Below are 26,506 nucleotides of genomic sequence, written 5' to 3'. Positions count from 1 at the left end.
CACCTGGTTCCTGTTACCATTAAGAAAGAGGCACAATGCCTACTGGTCTTCTTTGAATTTTTGAGGCAACATATATCTCATTTGGACATGCTAGTTTGACCCATTTGCTGAGTGACCTGAAAAGCTGCCTCTTTTGAGTGAATCCCAGAATAAGAGTAATCTGCAACAGGTCAAGCTGCTATGCAAGCTGTTCTGATAATTGGGCCATATGACTCAGAAGATACGATAGTACTTGAAGTATTAGTGTCACATAGGGATGCCCACTGGAGTCTTTAGCAGGCCTTATCCTACAGGTGAATCACAGCACAGACCCTAAGAATTTTTTAGCAAAGCCATGCTTTCTCCTTTTGAGAAACAATTTTTGGCTTGTTACTGGGACTTAGTCGAGACTGAGTGCTTGACCATGAATTATCAAGGAGACCCCAAGTTGCCATATGACTTGAGATGCTCATCGTGAACTGGGTATCATCTGGTGCAGCACTGCATCATCAAAGGAAGTAGTATGTATGAGACTGGATTTAAGCAAACCCTGGAGGCACAAGTAAATTGCATGAGGAAGTAGCCCAGATGCCCATGCCCCTTACTTCTGCTACATTTCCTTCTTTCTCTCAACCACACCAATGGCTTCATGGTGAGTTCCCTAGGATGAGTTGACTAAGGAAAAAAGCACTTGAAGTTGGTTTACAGATAATTCTTCATGATATCAGGCACCATCTGAAAGTGGACAGCTGTGGCACTACAGCCCCACTTCGGGACAGCCCTGAAAAACAGTGCTGAAGGGAAATCCTTCTTGTGGGCAGGACTTTGGAGAGGGCATATAGTTGTTCATTTTGCCTGGATTGATATATGTCCAGACATATGGGTCTACATCAATTTGTGGGCTGGAGCTAATGATTTGGCTAGATGGTCAGGGAGTTAGAAGGATCTGGGGAAGAGATATGTGGATAAACCTCTCCATATGGACACAGGATATGAAAATACTTGTGTCCCGTATGAATGCTCACCAAAGAAAGATTTAAATAACGAGGTGGATAGGATGACCTCTTCCGTGGATGTCAACCAGCCTTCTCCAGTCACTCTTGTTATTGCCTATCGGGTTCATGAGCAAATGGCCATGGAATCAGGATGGAGGTTATGCTTGCTCAGCAACATGAATTTTCACACTTTCAACATGGACTTTTTGGATAAAGCCACTGCTGAATGTCCAATCTGCCAATAGCAGAGACTAACAAGGAGACCCCAAAATGGCATTTCCTGGGGGATCAGCCAGTCACCTGATTGCAGGTTAATTACATTGGTCTGCTTCCATCATGGACTGGATAGCATTTTGTCCTTATTGCATATGGATTTGATTTTTCTGCTTGTCTTATTGCAATGCTTCTGCCAAAGGTACTATTTATGAACTGACCAAATATTTTTATCCAAAAACATGGTATTCTACACAGCATCACTTCTAACCAAGGAACTCACTTTATAACAAATGAAGTTAGGCAATGGGTCCATGCTCATGGGATTCACTGGTCCTATTGTGTTACTTATAATTCTGAAGCAACTGTTGTGGTAGAATGGTGTAATCAGCTTTTGAAGGTTCATTTATGGCATCAAGTAGGTGGCAACACTTTGCACGGCTAGAGCAAGGTCCTCCAGATAGCAATAAATGCTCTAAATCAATATCCATTATATTGCTGTTTCTCCCATAGCAGAATTCACAAATCTAGGAATCAAGGGGGTAGAAAGTGAAGTTGTTGCTCTCATTATTACCCTAATGATCTTCTAGTACAATTTTTGTTTCCCATTCCCACAACTTTAGGTCCTGTTGCTCTGGAAGTCCTAGTTCCAAAGAGAGGAAAGTTCCTATCTTGAGATGCAATAAGGATTCCAATGAACTGGAAGTTAAGACTGTCACCTGGCCACTTTGGGCTCCTAAGGCCACTGAATCAAGGCAAACAAGGGATTTACTAGATAGCTATGGGGATTGATCTTGACTATCAAAAGGAAATTGAGTTGCCATCACACTATGAGTATTTCTGGAATGTGGGAGATCCTTAGGGCAACTTTCAGTATACCAATATTTTGTGATTATTAACTCAGTGGAAAACTACAACAACCTTCAATTCCGGTAGGACTGCTAATGGCCCAGACCCTTCAGGAATAACATTTGGAACCAGACAAAGAAATGTGACCAATTGCAGACAAAGGAATGTAATCATTATGAGTATTTTTTTCTTTATTTAGATATGCATATGTTTGTGTATATATATTGAGCAAATATTTTTTTCCTTTTTCTCTTTCATCTCCTTAACTAAGACATGCTATGTGTAATTAACATCATATCTCAATATTTAAGCTATAGGATATCAAAAAGTGATGTGTGAATTAGATAGCAGGAGAATAAAGATCACTCAACACAAAAAGGATTTTCATTCTCCTTTGGTGGAAGGATTAACACAGGGGTTGGCAAACTATGGCCCAAGGGCTGGCCATCTGGTTTTGTAAATAATGTTTAGTTGGAAAACAGCCACATTCATTCAGTTACATACTGTCCATGGCCACTTTCATGCTACCATTGAATAGTCACAACAGAAACCATGTTGCCTCCAAAACCTAAAATATTTAGTATTTGGTCCTTTAAGAAAGAGTTTTCTGACCTCTGGGTTAGCATGTTACTGGTTTTATGGGGATAGTTGTATTATGTTAGGCAGAAACATGACTTTGTTTTTATCTTTATTTGGAGATTAAATATGGAGGAGATAAGCATGGGTGCCAAGTTGACAAAGGTTGGATTGTGGTGGCTTTGTAAGGTGTCACCTTGGCCAGGCTGAACTACATTTCTCAGAATTCCCTTTCTTATATGTTTCCAGTTAGGCTGGACCACAAGAGAGATTCTCGTGGGCAATTTGGAGAGTGTAAGTGAAGCAATAGCTCACTTTTTTTGTAGTTTACATACATTATCTGCTGGCTCTCCTTGGTGTGGGACAGTAGCCAAGATTGGAACTGCTCCATCTTCTCCTGGATCCTCTTTCAGCTTCTCTTTCATTCAGAGGAGTACTAGATGTCTTCACTCCTGTTGCGAGATGCACTCTTGATTGCTAATATGTACTCAGTGTGTGTGTGTGTGTGTGCTTGTGCATGTGTGCATGCATTTGTATGTATGTGTTTACCTCTGTGACAAAAGGTTTCTGCATGACCAAGTCATAAGCAAGAACTGACGTAGGTTTTATGCACCAGCTTGTGCTCTCCCCACTTTACATCCTGACTGCCTGCCCTGAGGACTTCAAGTTCCAGTATCAGATGCAATGACAACAACCTTAGACTGTTTAGCCAGATCCTACAACTGTATCAGGTCAAATCTCTGACTATATGGATGACTAACCCATTATGTACAGATATTTCATAGAGGAACAATCTCTCTGACTAAACCCTGACTAATATGCCCAATAATCATTTATAAAGGTGTTTAAAATATTCAAGTAGATAGATTTATTATTATTATTTTTTGCTATACTTTTGTTGTTAATTTCTTTTTTTTTTTAAGATTTTATTTTTAAGTTATCTCTACACCCAACGTGGGGCTCAAACTTACAACCCCAAGATCAAGAGCCACATGCTCTACCGACTGAGAAAGGCAGGCACTCCTTCTGTTGTTAATCTCTAAGTCTTATCACATTTTGTTCAATGAAAGTGCTTGTATGAGTACTGCCTTTTAAAGTTTGTGAAGAATTTAGAGTACTGCCTTTAGAGTTTTTCTTTATGACCTAATACACTGTCATTTTTTGTAACTGTTTCCACATATGTTTCAGAACAATGTGTAGTCTCTGTTGAGTGCAAAATTCTATATAACTTGTTAATATGCTATATAAATTCTGCATATAATTTTGTCTATTTGATCTATTTTAAAGAGAAGTGTGTTAACATCTTCTAATGTGACAGTGGCCCTGTCAATATCTCTTTGTATTTCTAGTATTTTTGCTTTATACATTTTTATTATGTTATGTTAATCACCATACATCATTAGTTTTTGTTTTGTTTTTTAAGATTTTATTTATGTATTTGACAGAGACAGACACAGCGAGAGAGGGAATACAAGCAGGGGGAGTGGGAGAGGGAGAAGCAGACCCGCTGACGAGCAGGGATCCCAATGTGGGGCTCGATTCCAGGACCCTGGGATCATGACCTGAGCCAAAGGCAGACACTTAATGACTGAGCCACCCAGGTGCCCCACATCATTAGTTTTTGATGTAGTGTTCCATGATTTATTGTTGCATGTAACACCCAGTGCTCCACTCAGTACGTGCCCTCTTCAATACCCATCACCAGGCTTACACATCCCCCCACCCCCCTCCCCTCTAGAACCCTCAGTTTGTTTCTCAGAGTCCATAGTCTCTCATGGTTCGTCTTCCCCTCCACTTGAAACTATATTGTTAGGTGCATAAAAATTCATGACTGGTATAACTTCTTGATGGACCATACATTTTATCAATATGAAATATCTATTTTTCACCCCTTTTAATGTTTTTATACCATCTTATTATCTGCCACTGCTATTTAATTAGTAATTGAAATAATATGTAAAGTGCTTAGTATCATGACTGAACAATAGTACACAGGCAATAAATGATAGCTGCTGCTATTATTGTTATCATTATAATAATTATTATTCTGGGTCCCTCTGCGTACAGGTTGCCTGGTCTCTTTGGGGGACAAAGAGGAAAAGAAAGGACTGAAGGACTCTAGGTTAAGAAAAAGAGCAAGTGCCTCGCAGGCACTGCATAGTGATGCTTAGAGCTCTTTCTCCCCTGAAGAAGGTGATGGAAACTCCAGGGAAGAGAGGCCCCAGGCTTGGACAAATCACCAGAAAGCCTGCCAAGAGAGGTCTCCTAAGCAGCCAAGAGAAAATAAGAGAAACAGATTTTCTTGTTGGATTTTGGCCTTTCTGCTTTTGAGGTCCAGCTGACACCAGGAATAGAAAAAAGCAAAACAAGGTCAGACCCAGTAGTAGACATGTTGCTGTGGTTGGAAGGTCAGATTGATCTCTTCTGAGATCCCCTCATATTTTGGCACATTCAGGCCTATAAAAGCAATGCCCACAGCAGTGATAATTCTCCACCCTCAGTGGAATTCTCAACTCTGCCCAACTTGGATGTATTTAAGATTCTGGTCTCACTGCCTCATTCCCCACATCTTCATCTCTCAGGTCTGCCCTGCAGTTGGATCCATTTTTATTTTATTAGATGTCCTTGTTTCTGTGTGATGTTCACTATCGATTGCTAGCATGCACTCAGTATGTATGTATGCTTATGCATGTGTATGTTTGCCTGTGTGTGTGTGTCTGTCTGTCTGTCTGTCTTTGGAGCCCCTAAATCAGAGCAGCCTTGCTAAATGGACACTTGATTGCTTAAAATCCCTTGACCCCAAATCCCTCCACCTGCCTGAAATTCTTCACTTCTTTACTTCTCTTTATCTTGCTGCCTGAAATTCATAGTATCACAAGATTAAAGCTTGAAGGTGCCTTAGAGATTAATTAGTCCAAGCATCTCATTTCACTAAAGGGGGAGGTGGAATTCAGAGAGGTGAAGTGATTTGCCCCAAATCACACAACTTGTAAGAGGCAGCATAGAGTGTCTGGGGGTGGGAGAAAGTTCATTCCAGGGGTAGGAATGGATAAAACGGAGGTTGGGAGGCACATGGCCTCTACTGTTCTGGCTCTGCTACTAACAACACAACATACTTTGAAGAGAAAATCCCAACTACAAGAGCAGCACAGCAACAACAACTACAACTCATCTGTACAGCGTTTAAAATCCTTCCATATACATTATCTCACGTAGTTTTACTCCATGAGAAGTAGCTATTATTCCTAGTATAGTGAAGATAAAAATGGGGCCAAGAAAATAGGAAAATGTATGGAAAATAGATCATGTATCCTTGGGAGTGTGCTGGATATGCTGGTTGTCTGTCTGTCACTATCCCCCTCTTTCCCCTTTCCAAGAAAACCACAGTTTTGTTCAGGTTTCTCTGTTCCTCCCACATCCCTGGGCCTCGGGGAAGATGACCTCACCCCCAAGTTCTAGGGATGGTTTGATTGGCTAAAGGGTAACTCCATCTCCATGGCAGTGCGTGATTCGGGGAGGGGCACGTGAGGCTAATTGGCCATTTTGATGGGATGAGAAGCTGCGTGTACACTATGGTGTTCAGGAAAGCCTTTCGTGACGCTTTTGAAAGAGCACTGGGACCTCTTCTCCTTTCCCACGAGAGGGGAATGAAGAATCATGCTGTTCCAATTGCTACAGGACCACAAGACCAGCCGGCTCAGGATGAAGCTGACAGACGACGGCAAGCGAGAGAAGTAGAAAGAATCTGAGTCTTTTAGGATCTCACTGAGTTGCTAGAGCAACCAACCCTAGAGCTTGCCTTACTTTTGGACATATAGTTAAGTGAGCCAATATATCTCCTCTAGAGACTGGTTTGGGAGAATTTTCTTTCTTTTTTTTAAAGATTTTATTTATTTATTTGAGAGACACCGAGAGAGCACGAGCGAGGGGGAGGAGCAGAAGGAGAGGAAGGAGCCGACTCCACGCTGAGCAGGGAGCAGGATGCGGAGCTCGATCCCAGCACTCTGGGATCATGACCTGAGCCGAAGGCAGACATCTAACCGACTGAACCACCCAGGCACCCCGAATTTTCTATTACCTTTAGCATCTTACAGCAGGGACAAGGGGATGAACCTCATGGCTGAGCATAAATTCAGCTTACTTCTATAAGGAATGACTCTGCTGGGTTTTCTGGTACATTTAAAAACATCTCTCTCTTCAATAAATATAAAGTACAATATGAAGGAGCTGGAAAAATAGAAAATATTTTTCTTACAGATCCTTTTTTTTTTTTTTTTTAAGATTTTATTTATTTATTTGACAGAGAGAGACACAGCGAGAGAGGGAACACAAGCAGGGGGAGTGGGAGAGGGAGAAGCAGGCTCCCTGCAGAGCAGGGAGCCCGATGCGGACTCGATCCCAGGACCCTGGGATCATGACCTGAGCCGAAGGCAGTCGCCTAACCAACTGAGCCACCCAGGCGCCCCAGATCCTTTTAATACACCATTAGAGTAAGCATTTCTGTATGGCCTGTAAAGTGTGCCAGCTTGGAGCCAGACTATATTCAAACCCTGGCTCCATGGCTTCCCAGCGTGTGACCTTAGGTAATTTAATTGGCCTCTCTATACCACAGTATCCTCAACTGCAACACTGGGTTAGTAACAATGCCCACGTAACAGAGTTGCAGAGAAGATTAAATAAATTAATATATGTAGAGAGTTTCAAAGTGTGACTATACAGTAAAGGCTCAAAACATTTAAATATTTTTATGGTGAAAAGCTGATTATTATCAAATATTATTATCAATAATATATGCTACTAATAATACATACAAATGTGGTTCTGGTATGTTTATTAGTCTATAACCTATCATGGGCCAAGTATCTGGGTAGGTATTTTACACGTGTTTTCTCTAATTCTGATAATAACTCTCTGAAGTAGGGTTGATTCACTTCATTTTCAGATGAGGAAACTGGTGTTCACAGAGCCCAAGGGATATAGCCAAAGTTACATGGCTAGTGGCTGCAGAGCCAGGGTCTGAACCCAGCTATAACTACCATGCATCTTCCCAGAGCACCTCTTAGTCAATCATCCCGGTGGGCAACAATGAATTTAGGGTCAAGAACAACCCTAAGAAAGAGCAGAGAAAAAAGCGTGCAAATAGAAGTCAGCCACAAAAGAACTAGATGAGTTTGGAGATGGGAAAAGGCTCAGATCCCTACTGAAGCCATCCCCTGAGCTCTGTGCTTGTTTCCAAATGACCAGAATTGCAGTAGAAGGTACTTTTTCCTCTGAACTATGTTTCCCAAGTCTGAGAAGATGGGATGCACTAGGGATTCTTTTAGCGTTGCCATTTGAGAATGGAAAAGCAGGGAAGATGGGAAGGGGGTGGAATTCGAAATTCAAATAGTATCTGATAAAATCACTTTGGATTTGCTTTTTTTTCCCCACCATCTTGGAGTCTGTGGAGGCCTGCTGGGAACAGGACTCCTATAACGCCAAATAATGTCTGGAAGGCTGTGGTCCAAGGCCATTTTTGCTGGCTATAAGCGGGGTCTCTGGAACCAGAGGGAGCACACAGCTCTTCTTAAAATCGAAGATGTTTATGCTCAAGATGAAACGGAATTCTATCTAGGCAAGAGATGTGCTTATGTGTACAAAGCAAAGAACAACACAGTGACTCCTGGTGGCAAACCAAACAAAACCAGAGCAATCTGGGGAAAAGTAACTTGTGCTCATGGAAACAGTGGCATGGTTTGTACCAAATTCCGAAGCAACCTTCCTGCTAAAGCCATTGGCCACAGAATCCGTGTGATGCTGTACCCCTCAGGGATTTAAATTTAATGAAAAGTAAATAAAGGTGTAGATTTGTTCTCTTGAAAAAAAAAAACAACACTTTGGACTCCACAGTTATTAACCCCACGTTGGCTCATTCCTCTAAATCTTGCGCTCCCTCTCAAGTGTACTATACATTAAGCGCCAGAAATTATTGATCCCTCCTTTCATACAGCTAGCACATCTCCCTACCACTGAAATGCAAAGAAGCAATAAATGCTGAATAAGATGTTTCTTCTGGAAAGACCAATAGTGAACACATTCTAAAGATGAGGCAGTGATGAGTATCTTTCTGAAAAATGGAGACCTGCTATAGGAAGACCTGCCCTGGAGGATTTGCTAGGGAATTTTTTTTTACTAGGGGGATTCACCCCAAGCACATTCACTCAAATAATAAAATGATAGTGGTGTTTGAAAGAATTTAGAAAGGTCTCTAAACTCCTTTCTTGTCAGAAAAGATTGTTATAAAATGTTCCAGATAGTTCTATAGAGCTTCATTTGAAGACCTTGGCATAAGTCCAAAGCAAATCTCTGCCTTAAAGTCCTATTGGTAGAGTGATTAAGAGTTACATGGTATTCTTTGCAGAGAGGTGTTCATTTGATGAGGAATTGGGGAAAGCTTTTTCATAACATTATGCAGCTTTTTGCAAGGACTTTAGTAAATTCTGGCTTCTGTCCTTGATCAGAAGTTAACCACCTCTAGTTAAGATAATCAGTAGTATGTAAGACAATGCTTGAGGTTTAACTCAAAAGAGGGTGGGAGTGGAAGGATGCAGCGGAGGCAGAGACCAAGTCCCAGACCTTTGCCAGAAGCAAAGTGAGTGTGATTGGTTTCTGAATAGGCCACAGACCAGAGAGTAATCAGAAGAATCTGATCTACAGAGATGTTGGTGTTGGTTCATTGTTCAGAGGATTCCTGGGATGGAAAGAGATGCTCAGCCCACTAAAGTCCTACTCAATTTGCAATTTTTTATTTTTTTTAAGAGTTATTTGAGAGTGGGGGTAGGGGCAGAGGGAGAGGATTTTCAAGAAGATTCCCTGCTGAGTGCAGAGCTGGACCCGGAGCTGATCTCATGATCCATGAGATCATGACCTGAGCTGAAATCAAGTCAGATGCTTAATGGACTGAGCCACCCAGGTGCCCCTGATCTGCAATTTTTAAAAAGATAGGTCTGGTAAAAAAGAACTTGGCTTACATTATCCCTAAAGTGAGTCACAGCACCTCACTCAATAACTAGACCTGGATGAATTCACAATGCAGAACCCCTAGCGTGTAGATGTGATCAAATATGCCTGAGGATGGAGTTTACACTGATGTCACAAGAATAAACTGTGAATCTTCTGCCTATAGATCTGAAGCCACTTAATGGGTAAATGTGATCAAAAGAAAAGCACACACTCAAAACATTCACAGGCTCTTCAACACTGATCCTGAACTTATACTGATTTACTGGGGTCCTGAATATTGGTAATAAGCCTTATGAAGGACATATGCTAAATGGAATTTTGACCCAATGCAACTCATAGTTGGTCCTATGGGACCTCAAACTCTTTTCATGGCTATTTCCCCATGACCTAAAGATACAGATAGTATTGGACAACCTCAGCAACTGGAAGCATCCCCACACTGACTTCTTGACTCAGGGAATATGGGCTATTATAACAGAGGGCTAAGTGTAAGTTCTTGGAATACCCTCTCACTAGCAAAATACAGAAAAGCAATATTACTGCATGACATCTATTATCACCTAGCAATATACTGTACAATTGTTTGCTTGCGTATGGTCTTTTTCCCTTCCTAGAATGTAGTCTCCTTGAGGGCAGATATTTTGCCTGTCATTGTTCATCTTCAGTGTCTAGGACATTGACTGGCACCTAATTTCTGAAGGAAATTTCAGAAGTCAGTTCCATCATCAAAGATTTGAAAGATACAGGTGTGGTGATTCCTACCACATTTCTATTTAAGTAAATATGGATGGGTCTTGGAGCATAAAAGTGAACAATCATAAACTTAATCATCTGGCATTTCAAACTGCAACTTTTGTTCCAAATGCAGTGTTCCTACTTGAACAAAGAAATACTACTAACACCTGGAACACAGCTAATCATCTAGTAAATGCTTTTATTTTTACCCTTGTCCAAAAATACTAACACTTGAGACAGGCTGATTTTACTTGGCAATGACAACAGTACAACTTCACTCCTACCTCAGCTATACACCAACTCTTTGCCTCTTTACTATATTTGTCAAACCAAATCTTGACTATCTCATTATCCCACAGGACATCATTATGGTTTGCTCTATTGATGACAGCATGCTTTTAAGAGTGTGTATTAATTAATTACTGTTGCATATTAAACTACCCCCCAAATCTGGTGGCTTAAAACAAAAATAAGTATTGATTTCTTAGAGCTTTTATGGATCAAAAATTCAAATAGGAAAGGGTAGGGAGGGCTTACCTCTACTGTGATGAAGGGAGCCTCAGCTAGAAGACTCCAAGGCTGGAGTTGGAATAATATGAAGGCTTCTTCACTCATGTGTCTGGCGATTGATACTGGCTGTTCCCTAGCTAGGTTCCAAGGGCCAGTGGTGGGAGAAAAAGAGAGAGGGGCCAGGGAGAGAGAGAGAGAGACATAAGCTGCATCTTTTTTATAACTTAGTCTTAGAAAGCACATAGCATCACTTAACTGTACTTCTTTGGTTGGAATAGGCACCAGCTCCCACCCAGGTTAAAGAGGGGAGGAAGTATCACCCACCAGTGGGAGCAGTGACAATCACATTGTAAGAAGAACATGTGGGATGGGATAAATGTAAAGAGTGGATATATTTGGAAAATACAATCTGCCACAGATTCAGAAGTAGCAGGTACTGTAGATACATATGCATGCCAAAAAGTGGGAGATGAAGCCTTTGAAAATGCAGTCTACTAGTGATCAAATGCAATTAATGAACTATGACTGGATTCTGGTTTGAAAAAAACAGCTATAAAACAATGTAGTCTCCATCCATAATTCCCAACTTGAATATAAAACAAATTCCCTGTTCTTTCACTGTTCTATATAGGTGTGTTTATGGTGTTTAAATTCAAAATTTAGTCCATAGGTTGTAGAATATCAATATGAGGTCGTATTGGACTAAAGAAGAAGTGGACAACGCTCAGAAATTCTGCATGCAGTGTCTAATGAAACTTTGGATTGTCTCCCTTCAGAGAGGAAGTGAGTACATTTTTTGTTATTATGAAGAAGAGATGCATTATATTTAGTAGGAATTTGTGTGTGTGTGTGTCTAAATATGGAAATAAGGGTGTATGTGGATATTGAATATTCAAAGGGGTGAGTAGTAGTACCTAATGTTACACAGAAAATTAACTTCTTAAAATAACCTGAGTCCATTTCTGTTGGTTGTAACCACAAAACCCAACTGATAGACCTCCCCATGTCAGAGAGAGTAACAGCAACCACAAGATGAGAAGTAAACTCCATCATCCAGACCAACAGAGGGGAGAGAAACAGCAATGGCATTCAGTGATGATGGAGGTTTTGGCTACCAACTTAAGACACCAGGAAAACTGCACCAGTAGCCATTATAGGATTAAATGAACCTTTGAAAAGCATTTACAACAGTGGCTAGGTAGTAAGGACCATACAAATGTTATTCAACAATAACAAATTAAATAGTGCTAGCATATAAGTTTTGGGGGGATTTCCACAAGGAAAAAGAGGGAATTTGAGAGGTTAAATGTCCCAGTCATTCTATGATGGTGGTTCAGAGCCAAAGATACTTTTGCTACCTTTGAAATGGTTATCCACCTTCGTCTACGTACCATCATCTCTGCCTAGATGATTGCACTATCTTACTAATTGCTCCCTATAACTTCCACTCTCAACCTCCTTAAAACTCATTCTTCACATTTCAACCAGGATGATGAAATTGAAAGTCCAATTATGTCATTCTCCAGATGAAAACCCGCCATCATTCCTGCACTGCTGATGCCTGCCAATGACTCAATGTTTTTTCAATTCTCCCTCTAATTTTGTAAAATTCTCTTCAAGTGACCATGCTAAAAGAATAGTAAGCTCTGAACATCGAGTATATCTCTAGAAAGTTTACTATTCCTAGTGAAAAACAACATCAACAAAATTAATCTAACATCCATTGAATGATATATATGCAGTTACTAGTTACTATGCAGTAAGGCAGTTAAATATAATTAGTGTATGAATGTATCAGGTATCAGGACTCAATCAGAGAAGCAAACCACCTTGAATATTATGGAAATTAGGACCTATTATAGCAATAAGACCTCTCACAATTAGGGAGAAATTTGGAGAAGTAAAGCCTAAAATACAGAGTTAGAGGATGAGAGAAAATTGCTTACCAACCCTCCTGACACATTGGCATGAAGGGACAAGTTATGTCCTGCTGGGGAATTTGAGAAGCCAGGCACATCAGCTGCTGGAGTGGGTCTGTAAAGAGCTGGTGGAGAAATCTATGGTAAGCTATTGCCTTTCCATTTGCATTTGAGGGCAGGCCTGGGGTTGCTGTTGGTCAGCAGTGCCAGCAGCTGGAAAGAAGAGCTAGACACCTAGTTGGAAGAGCCAGGCTTATCTAGAACACATCAGCACTTCTAACATCTCTCATTGCATCCAACCACAACTTTCAGACAGTACTCCTATTTCATTTCTGCCTTCTAAATCTTGTGTACATTTTTTGTTTGGACCAAATAGAGAAGGAGATTCTGGACAAAGTTGTTCTAGCTTTGCCAGGTTGATACGGTACAAATTCATTACAACCGATAAACACTTAGATAAATTACTCACTGATATCTCTTTTGTGTTCAGTCCAACACACACACACACACACGCACACACACACCAGAAAGTACTAGATGTCTTTAAGGGGCATTGTAGATTGGTTCCCTAGAAGCAGATCCTGAAATGGGGATTCTTGTTCAGGTGATTTGTTGCAGTACTCTTAGGAAAGAGAAGTGAGGGAAGCACGTTAGGGTAAGGGGAGAATGTGGTCTCAACTGGATGCTAGCTTAAATCTGATCCCCTGGAAAAGCTCTAGAGCATAAATTGCACCAGTTAGCTCTATCTCAAGGCAAGGGCACTGGCTTTTTGTACCCTCATGCCATTTAGTCACTGGCTGAGGTCTGTTGATAGGGTGATGGATGGGTGCAAAGCATTTGGCTCAGGGCAGTTCTCCAGAGAGCAGGCAGCTTCGAGAGTTATCAGTCAACACTTAATTGGTAAAGGGGATGGGGTGGGGCCCAACCTCATCCACTGCAAGGTGCTTTAGGAGCAGAAACGTCTATATAGAAAGTGTGTGGGAACTCAGCCAGCTGAAGCAGAAGACCCACAACAGAATCTTCTGTTTCTACTCCCTTTGTTTTTGTTGTGACTTCAGACATGCCACTGATTCTATAGCAGTTTGGTGTCTTGGCTCCTACTTTTAGATATCCTTCTGTAGTTCAGTGCTTGGTTATGGATGCTACATTTGCCACTGGACTCATGGTTCCTGTCTCCTCTCTTGTGTTACCATCCTCAGGTTGTCTGGGGCTCATGTTTGGATGCCCACTTCTATTTCACTGCCTAGCAGGGTTCTCAGGCTCCCTTCTACCCTAGTACCCTACCTCCCACTGCAGCATTGTTATAATCAACATAACATAATTACACCCATGAAAAGAAAAAGACTTCCCACACATAACTGGTCTTTCCCTCATTCCAAAGAATTGCCTCTATGGTTTGCTTATTTGCTCTGATCCTACCATTGCTCTCCATTTTACTCAGTATTTGTTATTTATTGCTGTGTAACAAATGATCCCCAAATGTACCAGCTGAAAACAATAAACATTATCTCATTGTTTCTGTGAGTTGGAAATTTGGGAGCAGCCTAGCTGGGTAGTTATAGTTCAGAGGGTCTCATGAGATTGCAGTCAAGATGTTGGCCATGATTGCAGTCATCTGAAGGCTGACTGGGCTGGAAGATCTGATATTCCAAGATGGCACCCTTACACAGCTCAGTCGGCAGAGGCCTCAGTTCCTTGCTGGCTGTTGGAAAGAGGCTGTGGTTTCTCACCACATGGAATTCTCCATGGGGATACTTGATTGTCTCCAAGACATGGCAGTTTACTTCCCCCATAGTGAATGATCCAAGAGCAAGTGATCCAATGTCTTTTAAGACCTAGTCTCAGAACTTATAAACAGTCACTTCTGCCAAAATTATTCGTTAGACATGAGTTACTAAGTCCAGTCTACACCCAAGGGGAGTGGAATTAAGCTCCATTTCTTCAAAAGAGAAGTATTAAAGAATTTGTGGACATATATATTTTTAAGAATTTGTGGACATATTTTGAAACCAACACATACCTACCACATTAGCAGAGTCCCTGGGCAGCTGTTCCCTGGTCTTCACATACCTGGGAAATTTGCAGGACTGAGGTAGCAGATTCTGAACCCAGAGAATAAGATTTACCTCCACAAAGGGATGATCACATGACCACTATTCTAGGGAATCTAAGAATTGGTGAGAGGAGAAGGATGCACAGTGAGGGAAAAAAGGTAAGAGAAAATGGGCTTTGGGGTCAGATAGATTGGGTTTCAAGTCTTCACTTTGACATTTCTAAACTGGCTTGGAAAAGTCATTTAGTGCAAGCCAATAATTTTTTTTTAGTATTAATCGTGTTACACAGTGCACTAGATAGTGGGGACAGGGTGCTGAAAAAAATTCACTTTTGTGGTGCTTATAGTCTGGTTAATCAAATAGACATTAAATAAGTCATTTCAATTGTAATGGGGGTTATGTCTATCAGAGCACACCCCAAGGAGATTTAGTCTTATCTAAGGAATAAAAGAAGACCTCCTTGGGGAATGACACTTTAAGATGAAATTTGGAGGATGATTAAGAGTTAGCCAGGTAAGGGTCGCCTGGATGGCTCAGTCAGTTAAGCATCTCCCTTCGGCTCAGGTCATGATCCCAGGACCCTGGGATCGAGCCCCGCATAGGGCTCCCTGCTCACAGAGGAGTCTGCTTCTCCCTCTCCCTCTGCCCCTCCCTGCACTCATGTGTGCTCACTCTCTCTCTCTCAAAGTAAATAAATAAAATCTTTAAAAAAAAAGAGTTTACCCAGGTGACAGGAACAGATAGTGCAAAGGTTGTGAGTTACTAAGACCCTTGAACTTCTAAGGAGACAAAACAAAGTCAGAGGGGCAGGAGTATTGATGGTGAAGGAGACAGTGGGGAGAGATGATACTGGAAAGCTGGCTAGAGACCATACATCTCTGAGTTTCAGAGGCAATATTAAGGATAGGGACCCATACCTAAGGTCCCCAACAATGGTCAGGTCAACTACTGACTTTTTAATATTCCACCAATAACTTGGAGCAGGTCATTTAATTATGGATTCGTTTTTCAAGTTTTTTACTTTAATTCCAGTATAGTTAACATACAGTGTTATATTAGTTTCAGGTGCACAATATGGTGATTCAACAATTCTGTACATTATTCAGTGCTCATCATGATAAGTGTGCTCTTTAATTCCCACCCCCTACTATCCCCATCCTCCTGCCCACCTCCCCTCTAGTAACCATCAGTTTGTTCTCTATAGTTGAGTCTGTTTCTTGGTTTGTCTCTCTCTCTCTTTTTTCCCTTTGTTCATTTGTTTTGTTTCTTAAATTCCACTTATGACTGAAATCATATGGTATTTGTCTTTCTCTGATTGACTTATTTCACTTAGCATTATACTCTCTAGCTCCATCCATGTTGTTGCAAATGGCAAGATTTCATTCTTTTTATGGCTGAATAATATTCCTCTGTGTGTGTGTGTGTGTGTGTGTATACCACATCTTTTTATCCATCTATCAATGGACAGTTCGGTTGCTTCCATAATTTGGCTATTGTAAATAATGCTGCAATGAGTATAGGGGTTCATATATCCTTTTGAATTAGTGTTTTTGTAGTCTTCAGATAAATACCCAGTAGTAGAATTACTGGATCATAGGGTAGTTCTATTTTTAATTTTTTGAGGAACCTCCATACTGTTTTCCACAGTTGCTACCCCAGTTTGCATTCCCACCAACAGTACACGCAGGTTCCTCTTTCTCCACATCCTCACCAACTCTCGTTGTTTCTTGTGGGGTTTTTTTGTTTTTTTGTTTTTTAAGATTTTATTTATTTATTTGAGAGAGAGAGAATGAGAGACAGAGAGCATGAGAAGGAGGAAGGTCAGAGGGAGAAGCAGACTCCCTGCTGAGCAGGGAGCCCGATGCGGGACTCGATCCTGGGACTCCAGGATCATGACCTGAGCCCAAGGCAGTCGCTTAACCAACTGAGCCACCCAGGCGCCCATTTCTTGTGTTTTTTATTTCAGCCATTCTGACCAGTGTGAGGTGATATCTCATTGTGGTTTTGATTTGCATTGCCCTGATGACGAGTGATGTTCAGCATTTTTTTTATGTGACTCTTGGCCATCTGGATGTCTTCTTTGGAGAAATGTCTGTTCATATCTTTTGCCCATTTTTAAAAAAGATTTTATTTATTTATTCGACAGAGAGAGAGAGAGACAGAGAGCACAAGCAGGGGGGATGGCAGGGGGAGAGGGAGAAGCAGGCTCCCCGCTCATGATCCCTGGGGTCATGCCCTGAGCCAAAGGCAGACGCTTAACTGACTAAGCCACCTAGGCACCCCTCTTCTGCCCATTTTTAAGTTGGATTATTTGTCTTTTGGGTGTTGAGTTGTATAAGTTCTTTGCATATTTTGGATACTAACCCTTTATCAGATATGTCATTTGCAAATACCTTCTCCCATTTCAACTACCGACTGTTTAAGTAGAGGTGTGGCTTGATGAGAATCGTACAAAACCTGGAAAATGAGTTAAAGAGGGACAAAGTGGATGTAAGGGGCCCTTTTGGGGGAGCACTACAGAAACCTAAGTGGGGAGGTGATGGTAGCAGTGGAAGTGAGAGACCATTAGGAGAGTAACAAACAGGACTTAGCTGATGACTATGGGCTGGAGACGGGACTCAATGAACACTGTCCAAAGGTCAGATTTTTCGGTGGTGATGGGGGGTGATGGGTGGGTGGGGGCAGACTTTGCATTCTGCTTTCGATGTACAGAGTTTTAGGGACTTGTGAGATATGAAGCAGAAGTGTTGGAAAGGCTTGGAGTTCAGAGAGAGTTGGGCTCCAAAGGCAGCTGTGAGGGTCTAGAAAGCACGCTGCAGTATCTTCCTGAAGGAGTGCGATGGTCAGGGCAAGAGTGTAGCAAAAGTCCAGGGAACCCTCGCATTTAAGGAGCAGGGAGAAATGGAGCCTGCAAAGGTCCCTGAGGAGAAACAGAGATGGGAAGAGGAGGAAAGCCTGGAGGGTGCAGCAAGGGAGCTAAGGAAATGGTGTTTCTAGAGGAAGCGGTAAGTGGAATTAATGTTTTAATTAGGATAATTACAATCCTTATCTCATAGGACTCTTGTGGGGATTAAATGAGATAACATGTACAAAAAACATTTTAGTAATTAATAGAGGTTTACAATGTTGGGTGTTCTCTTTAGCAGAGAATGGGAGTGTATGGGGTAAGGGTTGGAGGAGGGGAGAAGAAGGCCAGAATGTTCCCTCTGAAGTTACTTCCCAGCGCCTGATGCATCTAAGGCAAACTTGCAGTCAATTATTGACATTTGGGGCCAGCCAGCCTTTGACAGAGTGCAGTGTAATTTTGGAAACCAGGAAAAACTACCCTGCTCTAAAACAAAAACAAAAACAAAAATAAACACAAACACAAATCTCTACCTGCTTAATATTTCTTAAAAATCCCTTGCAGGGAAGACCTACAAAGCCATTTCATTCTATAATAAAAGGTTTTAAAATGCAAATACCTGGGGCAGTTACCACAGCAATGTGAAGGAGATAGTTAAGTATAATTATGTTATCAGATCCTTTTTTTTTTTTTTAAGATTTTATTTATTTATTTGACAGAGAGATAGCGAGAACAGGAACACAAGCAGGGGGAATGGGAGAGGGAGAAGCAGGCTTCCTGCCGAACAGGGAGCCCGATGTGGGACTCAATCCCAGGACCCTGGGATCACGACCTGAGCCGAAGGCAGATGCTTAACGACTGAGCCACCCAGGCGCCCCCCCCCCCTTTTTTTTTTAACTTCATAAAGGCACCTAGAACCAGGAAGGACCAGGGAGGGGAGGGAACGTTTGGTCACTGAAGGAGAAAGAGGAGGTGGGAGACACCCAAGGCAAATTTCACTGACTTCTCAGTTTCACAATTTTGCTTCAGGCAGGATCTGTTTATCTTCACATCTGTCCAGGAAAAATACAACTTTTGTGCACAGGTCCCCTGCATCTATCTGGGTAGCTGGTGCTGACCCTTACCTGAGCAGGAGGAATGCACCTCTCCTGGGTGTTCCACAGGCATGTTGTTTTTTTCTGGCAGGCGTGGGTGACCTAAGTCTAGAATCTACCTACAGATTCCCAACCCCGCCCAATTTTGTGTGCTGATGGTGTGGAGGGGACCCTTCTGGGGGTTGCCGTGCTGAACCCGTGCAGGAATCCCTAAAGTGGGCCCTTTAGGAATGGTGCACCTGGGGATTGATCCTGGGAAACTGACCTCGCCTTCACCTTTCCAGTAAGCACTCAGGAATGCGCCCCCGCTTGTTAGGTTCACTTGTGTCTGGTGGGCAGGCATGTCCTAAACTAGAGTCTCCAGAACCAGACAAGCTGGTGGTATCACAACACGGACAGCAGGGCTGTTCTTGGGCACTGAGGCCAAGGAAGCCTCTCTGAAGACGGGAAGATTGCCAGGTCTCCGTTTGTGTAATCTGTGTAATTGGCAGTGTCCTTTGTCAGGGCCTCTGAGGACATTTCTGTCAATCACGGTCATCTGCACAATCAGGCTATTACTCAATGCAAATATTCCTTTTCTGGGGACCATCTATGTCTTGCAGGAGGCTGTTTGTTCCCATGGGATTCTGAGTAATTAACTGAAGACAGCCCTTTAATTCAGCTCCATTGTATTTGCACCTAGGAAGCACCCATTAAACACTCCAGTTGGAGGCCAGAGGAGCAGAACAGTCCTTGCCCTCAAGGGCACTTGTCTCAGTCCAGGTGGGAGATGTCAGGCTCAACTGGCCACCCCTCCCTCGATGCCACACTTCTCTCCCCACACGCCTGTCTTCTCTACTGCTCCCCGGAACCCCCCAACCCCAGCTTCTGGACTTGAGGCTCCATGGAGCTTTAGGCTCACCCTGACTGCTGGTCTGCTTCCTGCCTGAGCCCAGCTCTGATATCCAGATTTCCTCTGTGCCTCAGTACTGCTTTGGACTCTGCCTTGTATCTGCAGTCCAAGCCTCTGATTTTTCCTCATCGGGAGCAATGTCATCATCTCCCCAAAGGGCTCGGGCATGAACCGCCCCAATACATGTTACAGCGTGTGGTGCTAATGTCGACCGGGCCCACTCCTGTCTGTCCCGTTCTTGCTGTGCCCGCAGACCAAACTGACATGTGTAGCTGGGTCGAGACTCTTAGCATATGACTTGCCCTCCTGTTCCCCATTCCACTGAACAGACCTAATTCTAGAATTTGCTCCTTTAATAATCAGTCCTACCCCATTTCAGTTAATCATAGATGTGCAGCTGTCTCTTGAGCTATGTCAGGGAAAAGCGAGTTTAAATAAAGAAAACAAATGCAAGACAATGAGCACACAAATGTACAAATGTGGTACAGGGAACACACAACAGGAAACGATTCCAAATGAGAATACAGCATGTCTGGTGCTGGACCAGACCTGTGTATTCCAGTCAAGAAGTTAATCCTTCAGTCAGGAGGGCATACTGTTTCTCAAGATGCTCCAGTAAAGTAAAAGAAAAGAGAGAAAGAACAGCAAAACACCAAGATACTCAGCTAAAAACCAAACCAACAACCAGAAATCAAAGTGACTGGCAAGGCTGTGCACTAAATTCCCAGTAAGTAAAAGATAATTCCACACACTGATTGGAAGAATTTTGGTCCCATGGACACTTCAAACACAAAGTCAGAATCGGAATTCGTCAGCCTTTCTCTGAGTTTCGTGACTTGGTTGATTATTACCCATCCATCCAGACTAGAAATCTGGTGTTAGAGCAAAAATGAAGACTCGGACTGCAAAGATTGAGAATGGAGTAGAAGGCACTGTTGCCAAGCCGGGGACTGACCAGCACAGCCTTGGCTCTGGGAAATCAAGTTCTAACAGGTCACAGAGCTTCCCGTATTGTGAAGTCAAAATCCCCGAGAGTTGCTGACACAGGCTGGCGAGAGGTGGATTCTGTCGTGTGCATGAAGCGCCTTGTTCCAGATAATGACACTTGGCCACTTCCGTTGTGCGGCTCAGAGGCTGAGGAGGGATTCTAACACCCCAAGCAGGCCTGGACTGCTGTCAACACCCTAGGTGCGGGTCAGGATGTGTCACTCCTGCCTTCTTCTTCCACAGACCCCGATGTTCAACTGATAATCAAGTCATTTAATCATCTGTGTCTTTCTCATTTGTCTCTTCCTTTCCATCCTACTTGTGCGGACTTAGTTGAGTCTAATCTCTTCAGATTTCGGCGCACATCATCATTTTGTTTAAGTCTGAGCCCCACCCCCAGCTTCCCCTCTAGCGCCCCACGCACCCCATTGTTTACACATTCTCCCATCCAATGCTTGGTTTGTGGCTATCATTTGTTTATTAATCTGTCTTCCTTTTGGGGACTGTGAGAGCATGGATGTTCCCATATCTTATTTTTCCTTATATGTTCAGAAACTATTATAATCTTGACATCCAGTAGGCACTTAATAAATGAAAGTGAATGAATGAAGACCTACTGGCATTTCTTCATAAATTACGTCATCTTCACATTAGATATGTGAATAAAAGGAGTATGTGTTTTAAACTGAGTCAGTGATCTCATGTATATGACTCAGCTCATCAGTAGAACCCTGGATGGTAATGGTGGGAAGATTTTGCTACAGGGTGAATAAAGATTATTTTTCTTCTTTAGCCCTATTTCAGCCTGTCCTCTTTATCAAATAGTTTGGGCATTCGATTCCTGTAATTTATGAGTTCCTATATATTCATCTTCTGGGAAAATTCAAAGAGCATACTTGCAAATGGGAAATAATTTGCTGGTATTTTCCCCCCTTTTTGGCACACGAATAAACAGAATGCTCTGACAACTTCAGTATCTCTTGCTTTGCCTTGCCCAATATTTGTCTTCAGCAATTTCGCTGGAGTTATTTTTTTCTCACAAAGAAATACGTTTCTTCACATTTAAGAGGCACAAATTGTTGCTCCCACTTTTCAAAGGAGATGTGGTGCTTCCAGATTTAGAAAGACACTTCCAGCGCCAAGCTCTGTCAGACCCTGCCTTGGCTTAATGAGGAATGTTTCCGTTTTTCTTAGGCACAGAAAAAAAAAAAAAAAAGTACAGCCCCCAAATTATTTAAGTATCTTTCAGTTGAGTTTAGAGGCCAAGGGAGGCAGTTACAGGAACTTCTGAAGGAATGAGTTTGGGTTGAAGACTTGGACTCATCTGCCAAATGCCATGCCTGGCTTTGCACAGATGGGTTAAGCCTCTGGCTTCTGCTTCCTTGCTGGTATAATGGGGAGGTTGCCCTATATGATTTTTGGAGTCTGTCCTAGTTCTGCAGTTCTATGTATTATTCTCCTCTATTGCTACATAAGTTTTGGTTGCGTATACCCTCTCCAAGGGAGGGAGACTATGTTTTATTGTAATGAGGTGGCCAGGGGCAACGGGAATGTACTGTTTGATAATTTTTGACTCCCTACTGAGAACATGGGGGATGACAAATGGGTCACACTGGGACAAGAAATGAAGAAGGCGTAGACTGGGACTTCCTCTCTTCTCTGGGAAACAGATCTGATTGTTCATGGAAGAGGTCTAGTTTGGGGTCTATCTTGTGGCTACTTTGGAACCTTTCCTGACTTGTTCACCCAAGTTCTATGGCATTCCTTAGCAAGGGAGAACTTTTCGTATGTAGATGTTTCCCTAAAGATCTAGAACCCTGGTCTCTGACACACCTGACACACACACCCGAAGCTGACGAGGCATTGAGAGAGAGGAGTGTTCTCATCCTCCTTCAACTTCTAGCAACCACTGCTAAATTGGCAGTGAACTTCTTCAGATTCAATAGTGACTCCTCGAAGCACAGCACTACTACTGGATCACTGGTTTTGGTGGCAAAGGAGCCACACTAACCTCGACTGTTTCTACCATGGACCTCGGCCACTGTGGCACTTCTTTTGGCTAAAGAATTTGAGGGACTCCCTGTTTTCAGCAGCTCACAGCAATGGTGGTGGAGAATGGTTTCTTCTGGCAGACAAACGGATTTTCTTTGAAGTGATCTGGGTAAGCACTCATGGGTTTCTGGAATGTATCACAGACAGGAAACCCCAGGAGAGGAGACTAGATTTCCTGCCCTTAGAATGGGAGTGCAGAATTTTATTGATTTGATTATGAAAAAGAAAGATCTCATTTTGAGCTGCAAATGGGTGAAATAGGACATTTAAATTGTACCATATTTAGTTTCTCTCACAGATGATGATTATTCAGTAAGTACTTATTGACTGACAGGATAAATGAAACTGTTGTTGAAAAGAAACTGAGGATAAAGGAGTTTGGCCGGCCATTAGCTGTTGGTCTTGATTCATCCTGTAAGGTGTAGTTGATGCTAAGCTAAACAATGGGCAGGTGAGAGATGGCCCATTTCTTCACTTGGAGGTTTTTACTTCATTCCTTCATTCCTGAGCAGATGCCAACCAATCTGAAAGCTCCTCTTCCTTTTCTTCCCATTTTCTCCCTTCTCTATACTCCATTCTTTCTTCTTTCTCTCTACTCTACAACTTTGTTCTTCCATATTGAAAAACCGGTCAAGAGGAAAGAGTGTCAGGGTTGAAGGAAACCAATCAATTTCAAGACTGAGCCTGGAAGTATTCTTTGGCATATCCCTGAATACATATACCTTGAGCCCTGAGATGGTGAACAGGCAACAAATTCTAAGACCCTTGAAATCTCAGTCTAATCAAGCCTTCAGGATGCTGAGTCATTTCAAGTCCTTAGGGTTGCCTGGGCACCATACAAAGCAAGTTCCAAGGAAAGACTCTTTCCTCAGGATTATCTATTTCTGTACAGTGAACTACTACAAAATTTAATGGTTTGAAACAACAACCATTTTATGATATTTCACTGTTCTGTCAGTTGGAAATTTGTCAGCTCTTAGTTGGGTAATTCTTCTGCTCCACCTGGAGTTGCCTGGATTTGCTCAGGGTATTCAGCCACAGCTGGTCTGCAGTCAAATGCTCTATGCCTGAGCTATACCTCCGCCACAGCTGGTCTGATCTGAAGGGTTCAAGATGGCTTTTCTCACATTCATGGCACCTTAACGGAAATGGCACTGACTGGAAGGTTGGCCTGTCCATCCCCTCTTCACATGATCTCAGGGACTTTCCACATGGTCTCTCCAGCAAGGCAGCCAGACTTTTTATGCAGCTACTCAGGGCTCCAAAAGAGCAAGGAGGAAGTGGCTGGTTCTCTTAAAGGCTAGTCCCAGAATGAGCACAACTTCTCTTTCAGGGTACCCTAATGGTTAGTATTATGTATCAACCTGGCTGGGCCATGGGATGCTCAGATATTTGGTTAAACATTATTGCTCGATGTGTCCTATGGGAGTGTTTCTGGATGAGGGCATTTGAACTGGTAGATTGAGTAAAGCAGACTGCTCTTCCTAATGTGAATGGATACCAATCAATCCACTGAGGTCCTGAATCAAAAAAAAAGGCAGAAGAAGGGAGAATTTGCACTCTCTGCCTAACTACTTGAGCTGAGACACTAGTCTCTTCCTGCCTTCAGACTGGGATTTACACCACCAGTGCTCCTAGTCCTCAGGTCTTTGGATTCAGAATAGAACCTGACACCACTGGCTTTCCTGGCCTCCAACTTGCAGATGGTACATATTAAGACTTCTCAGCCTCCATCATCATGTGAGCCAATTCCTTATAACACATCTCTTTCTCTCTATAGGTATATGTACTCTCTTGCTTCTGTTTCTGTGAAAGCTCTGACTAATACAACTGTTCTAGTTTAGAATCAAGGAGAGGGGAAATAGAGCCCACCTCTTACTGGGAGAAGTGTCAAAGAATTTGCAGCCATCTTCAACCCACTCCAGGGGTTTATAAAAGGTTGCACGCTAGTGCACACACAACTGGGATTGCCATCTACTGGGAATCAGCAGAATGAGGACCTATGATTCTATGTGCCAAGGGATACCTGACATGAGAACATCTGGGTCCACTGAATCAAAGCTGTGACTAGACAGAATGGAGCAGAGGCTCTGTGCTATCAGATGTGACACTAATATTTGCAGAAGGTTCTGGCCCTAATAGCCAAAGTTAAGAAGAATTTTGAAAGTGTAATCCCTAGAATTAGGCTGTTGGATGGTTTTCATTTTGCTCTCTGAACTGTGTTTCCTCACGTTGGCAATAACAGAGAGGAACATTGGATTCTTAGCCTAAATTACTCTTTGGTGTGACCTCAACTCCTTCATTTCATTTTATACTGCTAAACTCAACCCCACTTTTGGATGAAACTGACAGATGCAAGAACTCCCAATGATAGAATGCCTGGGACTCTATACTTTATCTCCATTCCTCCCAGTAACTACACACGTTCCATGTGCTAGCCCCATTTTGCAGATGAGGGAAGAACAGCTCAGAAAGTTTATGCAGAAAGTGATACGCTTGCTATTTGAACCAAGGCCTGCTTGGTTCCAAAGCCTCTTTCCACTACCCCATGTAATCTCTGAAAATCAGAGAACCTTAGAAAACATCCACAGTGTACTGCCCAAGAAAGCACAAAGCCGATGAGGCTGGACTGAGCAGCCAGCCAGAGGCCCGAAGCTCAGTACTGCACTTAGCCACCACCCCATGGAGTCTGCTGCTGGGCCACCAGCATGTTTTCATTCCAACTGCATCCCTCTTTGAGTAATCTTCTAATACACAAATACATAAAGGTGCAGAGTGATTTGTCCTTTTTCAGAATTTTTTTTTAATATATTTCTTTGCTAAATTCCTTTGAACAGATAGCCCTACTAGAGTATTTAAGGATGACTCAATATGCAAAGAACTGTGAAGAAGAATCACCTGGATATTATTCCCTCCTCATAGTACCTAATGGGGTTAGTCTGGGTCCTTGGAAAAGCTGATGTGAAAGAAACTGGGGAGGTTGCTAGTAAGTCTGGAAGAGTCAGGCTGTGATGTAATCTAACCCTCTAATCAGTGAAGGTGAGTGAAGGGAGGATGCATGGAAATGTCTTAGCCATCTATGTAGTCTCAGGAAGTTTCAGCATAGCTGCTGGGGAGTCCTGAGCCAAAACTGGTCATCAACTGAGTCCATATCTTCTCAAGGAATGGGCCTCTCAGAATTCCTGTCCTGCTCAGTTATTGGCTGGGAGTGATCTGTGGACTGCAGAGTGTGGCAGTTGGCTCCTTGGTCCATTGAACTCCCCAGAGCTGGAGGCCTTTGAGGCACGTTCTCATGGCTGTCATAGTAACAATGTTCTGAGCATACATACGATGCTTAATAAATGTATGTGGAAACATGGTGTCTAAAGCAGTCTTCTAATGTTCTGTGAATTTCCTATTTCTGTGCTTTTGCTCAAATTTTCCTGTTTTGCTTGCTCTTCTCTTCTGTATCTACATCCAGAAATCAGTTCATATCTCATCTCCAATCCCCACTGCCAGAATTAATCTGTGAATTCTTCTAGGTACCCATGGTACCATCTCTATACTTTAATTATTGCATCTAATATAGACTAATGCACACTGGAATTATTCATTTGTATATATGAGGTCCTGGGGATAGGGTAGTGTCTTACTCACTTTTTGTGCCTCCCCGCAACCCTTAGAGCAATCTAGGACTTTGCACATAGTAGATGCTTAATAATTAGTTGTTGAATTTAATGAGATTCTTGAAATAGGGTGTACCTGAATATATCTTTAGGAAGAAGTAGTAGTATGGTTCTGCCCAGAATTCAAGTTCTCTTATAA

General features: G+C 42.4%; 1 protein-coding gene and 1 long non-coding RNA gene across 2 annotated transcripts in view; one reads left to right on the top strand and one right to left on the bottom strand.

Annotated features, from left to right (window-relative positions):
* The window catches only part of LOC118008155, a 294,856-nt gene that overhangs the window by 100,530 nt on the left and 167,820 nt on the right, over nt 1-26,506 (bottom strand). The window contains exon 4 of the long non-coding RNA XR_004678597.1: nt 10,887-10,996. This is a non-coding gene — a long non-coding RNA (uncharacterized LOC118008155). The remainder of the gene's footprint in view (nt 1-10,886; nt 10,997-26,506) is intronic.
* On the top strand, nt 8,026-8,464 carry LOC118008153 (60S ribosomal protein L35a-like). The gene has a single exon (XM_035001615.1). The coding sequence runs from the start codon at nt 8,097-8,099 to the stop codon at nt 8,427-8,429; it is 333 nt and encodes a 110-aa protein (XP_034857506.1). The 5' UTR covers nt 8,026-8,096; the 3' UTR covers nt 8,430-8,464.

This window comes from Mirounga leonina, unplaced genomic scaffold (genome assembly GCF_011800145.1).
Source record: "Mirounga leonina isolate KUSES-001 unplaced genomic scaffold, KU_Mleo_1.0 Mir_125, whole genome shotgun sequence".
Taxonomy (NCBI): domain Eukaryota; kingdom Metazoa; phylum Chordata; class Mammalia; order Carnivora; family Phocidae; genus Mirounga; species Mirounga leonina.
This window is presented reverse-complemented; position numbering and strand designations above follow the sequence as displayed.

Excerpts from the sequence above, each read along its gene's own strand:
- LOC118008153 (XM_035001615.1), top strand. The coding sequence starts at position 8,097 with ATGTCTGGAAGGCTGTGGTCCAAGGCCATTTTTGCTGGCTATAAGCGG.